At 45.5% G+C, this 2,675-nt stretch overlaps 2 protein-coding genes across 3 annotated transcripts in view; one reads left to right on the top strand and one right to left on the bottom strand.

Annotated features, from left to right (window-relative positions):
- Positions 1 to 2,675, top strand: part of TMEM67 (transmembrane protein 67) — a 67,596-nt gene that overhangs the window by 23,612 nt on the left and 41,309 nt on the right. The window lies entirely within an intron of this gene.
- Positions 674 to 2,277, bottom strand: LOC102865887 (torsin-1A-interacting protein 2-like). Its single transcript, XM_006884599.1, has 2 exons — positions 2,016 to 2,277; positions 674 to 1,770 (listed from the first exon to the last, which is right to left on the bottom strand). Exons 1-2 carry the CDS (start codon positions 2,275 to 2,277, stop codon positions 674 to 676), a joined length of 1,359 nt encoding a protein of 452 aa, XP_006884661.1.

The following is a 2,675-nucleotide window of genomic DNA, read 5'->3' as shown; positions in this document are numbered from 1 at the left end:
TTAATTTTATCCAATTATTTTAAACAACTTCCTCACTAAAAACATTTCTTGAATACAACTGCTTTTACTTCAGCTCCTTAACAGAATAAAAAGCACAGTGTCTGGCAGAGAGAAAGGACTTAGGAAACCGATGAATGATTTGAATCAAATTTCCTTTTTTTTTTCCCATATTGCTCCAAAGTGCTAAATATTAGATGTAATCCCGCAAGGTTTTTTTTTAAAAAAAAAATACATCGGATAAGAAATTTTTTTCTTAAAAATGATCAGTATTACTTCATCACTGCAATTACTTTAGTCTAAGTCCAAGCAAGATGTAAAAGGCTGAGGAGAGTCTCACTCAAGAAAATAAACATCACTATAGTTTTGCGGGAAGCAAGAATATCTTCCGTGCAAATACTTTTGTTGTTATATTTTGAGAGTTTTTAAAAAAAAAAACAATTCTCAAGTATGCCATGCGTGAAGACAAAGGAAAAATAAGGTCAATTTCTAGCTCTGTCACACTTTGATTAGAAAAATAGTATGAAAAGTTAAAAAAAAAATTTGTTTGTTTGTTTTCTAAAATAAACTCACTTGTGCTTTCCCAAGCATTTCTCAACCACCTCCTACACAGATGGAAGGCCTGTAAACAGACTCTCCAGAAAAATCTATGCCTTCTCCAACCAACTCTGTGCAGTTATAAAGGGCAGCCTTGCTCTTCTATGCTCCTCACCGGCTGCACGGGCAGCACCAGGTGTGAAATGCAGCTCCACGGCCCGCTCAGCTTGTCTGAGTCCATGTGGTTGAAGGAGTTGGGAGTGTTGGAGTTGGTAAACCTGGCCCAGAGCAAATCTCTCACTTTTTCTTCTGTTTCCCTTGGGCCAACACTTGCTGCCAACGTTTCCTCCTCCAGCAGGACAGTCAGGATCAGGGCCACATCTTTGAAGGCTGCATTCTCATGGTCACAGTACTTGTAGAAGATCAAGGTGGAGCCAGCAGGCAGGGATTCAAAGCGGTGCACCACGGCCGCCTTCTGGCCATTCTCAAACCCATAGCTCAACTCCAGGTCGACATATAGCTTGACCGTGTCGCTGTTCTGCAAGGTTCTCGCAGCCCCGTCTATCTGGACAGCAGAGACTTTTTGAGAAGAGCTGTAGGCGTCTGCCACATGGTGGCTCAGGCACTTCAGGGTCTCCCTTCCCTCTTGAGCAGCTGTGAAGATGATGGTGGCAGGCTCTGTGGGGTTGGAAACATTGAGGTGCTTCTGGAGAACCTTCCGTCCTCTCTGCCACAGGAAGGAACTCTCGCCTGGAAATTTATCCTTCAGTTGGCTGAACTCAGTCAAAAAGGCCTCCAAGGCTGGATTCCTGGGCACTTGCTGGGCTTCAGAAAAAGAATAGTTATGCAGAGAACAGAGCAAAAAAAAGAGACCCATGCCCAGGAAGGAATAAAGGATGTATCTTCTGGTGTCCTGAGCATTCTTTCTGTTTTCTTTTAATTTTTGTGCTTCTTGTAGATTACTTCTAGCCTCTGGTGCTGCCCGCCGTTTCCTCAGTGTGTCCTGACTCCCCAGCCTCTCACTGGGATGACCAGGTCTCTGGGCATGTTGGGAGTCTGGGGCAGGTGGCTCCTGGGAAGCTCTGGTTCTGACACCCACATCCTCAGGCCGGGCTGCAGTATGTGCACCATCAGCTCTTCCTATTTTATCACTTGAAGAAAGGTTAGGATCTGGAACCAAGGCTTCTTCATCTGGACCTCCTGGATGCAACTGACTTCCCTGTTCTCCATCATGTCCTGCTTCATCCTTTGGGTATTTCCCATCAGTTGTTTCATCTGGACTTTCTGACTGCTCACCTTTGTCTACACTTCCTGGACTACTACTTCCATCCTTTGGTAGTCTCTGAAACAAGAAGTGGGGTTTGAACTTTGAGCTTCTTTGGCAACAGTGGCTGTGACTGGGGTCTCCTGTACCTGAGAACTTGCAGATGGGTCATTTTCCAGATCCTTTTGAGAATCTGGAGCTCCTAGATGCAACTGACTTCCCTGTTCTCCATCATGTCTTGCTTCATCCTTTGGGTATTTCCCATCAGTTGCTTCATCTGAACCTTCTGACTGTTCACCTATGTCTACATTTCTTGGACTGACTCCCTCCACCCCTTGGTGGTCTCTGAGACCAAAAGTGGGGTTTGAACTTTGAGCTTCTTTGGTGACACTGGCTGTAACTGGGGTCTCCTGTGCCTGAGAATTTACAGATGGGTCATTTTCCAGATCCTTTTGAGAATCGAGTTCCCTGCCAGCCATCTTTGTGTTCTAGCACTGTCACGGTGCAGGATACGTGTTGTTAGTGTCCCATTTTCCTTGTGAAGAAGTCTTGTTTTCTTCTTCTCCCAGGTCCCAGCAGGCTCATGCTTCCCGTGGACTCAGAGAAAAGGCATACGGTAACTAAAATAAAATGCAACTTTGAGAGTGCTGTTTTAAATCGCAGACTGTCAATGTGGGGCGGAGCTCTCTCTCAACGTTCTTCCTGTTCCACAGCTCCAGGTTCCACCCCACCGCTGCAGCAGCACCTTCTTTACTTGCAACTTTTTGAGAAAGCGCTAGACTGCCTTCCACAGTGGTTGCACCATTTTACACTCCCACCAACAGTGAATAAGGGTTCCAGTTTCTCCACAACCTCGCCAGCATTTGTTGCTTGCTGT

This window comes from Elephantulus edwardii, unplaced genomic scaffold (genome assembly GCF_000299155.1).
Source record: "Elephantulus edwardii isolate Elephantulus edwardi_28Jun2011 unplaced genomic scaffold, EleEdw1.0 scaffold00036, whole genome shotgun sequence".
NCBI classification, from domain to species: Eukaryota; Metazoa; Chordata; class Mammalia; order Macroscelidea; family Macroscelididae; genus Elephantulus; species Elephantulus edwardii.
Note: the sequence above shows the minus strand (reverse complement) of the source record. Positions and strands in the feature narration are given on the sequence as shown.

Coding starts and splice junctions, on each gene's coding strand:
- LOC102865887 (XM_006884599.1), bottom strand. CDS start 2,277: ATGGCTGGCAGGGAACTCGATTCTCAAAAGGATCTGGAAAATGACCCA. Junction 1,771..2,015: donor ACATGATGGAGAACAGGGAA/GTCAGTTGCATC, acceptor AGGATGAAGCAG/GACATGATGGAGAACAGGGA.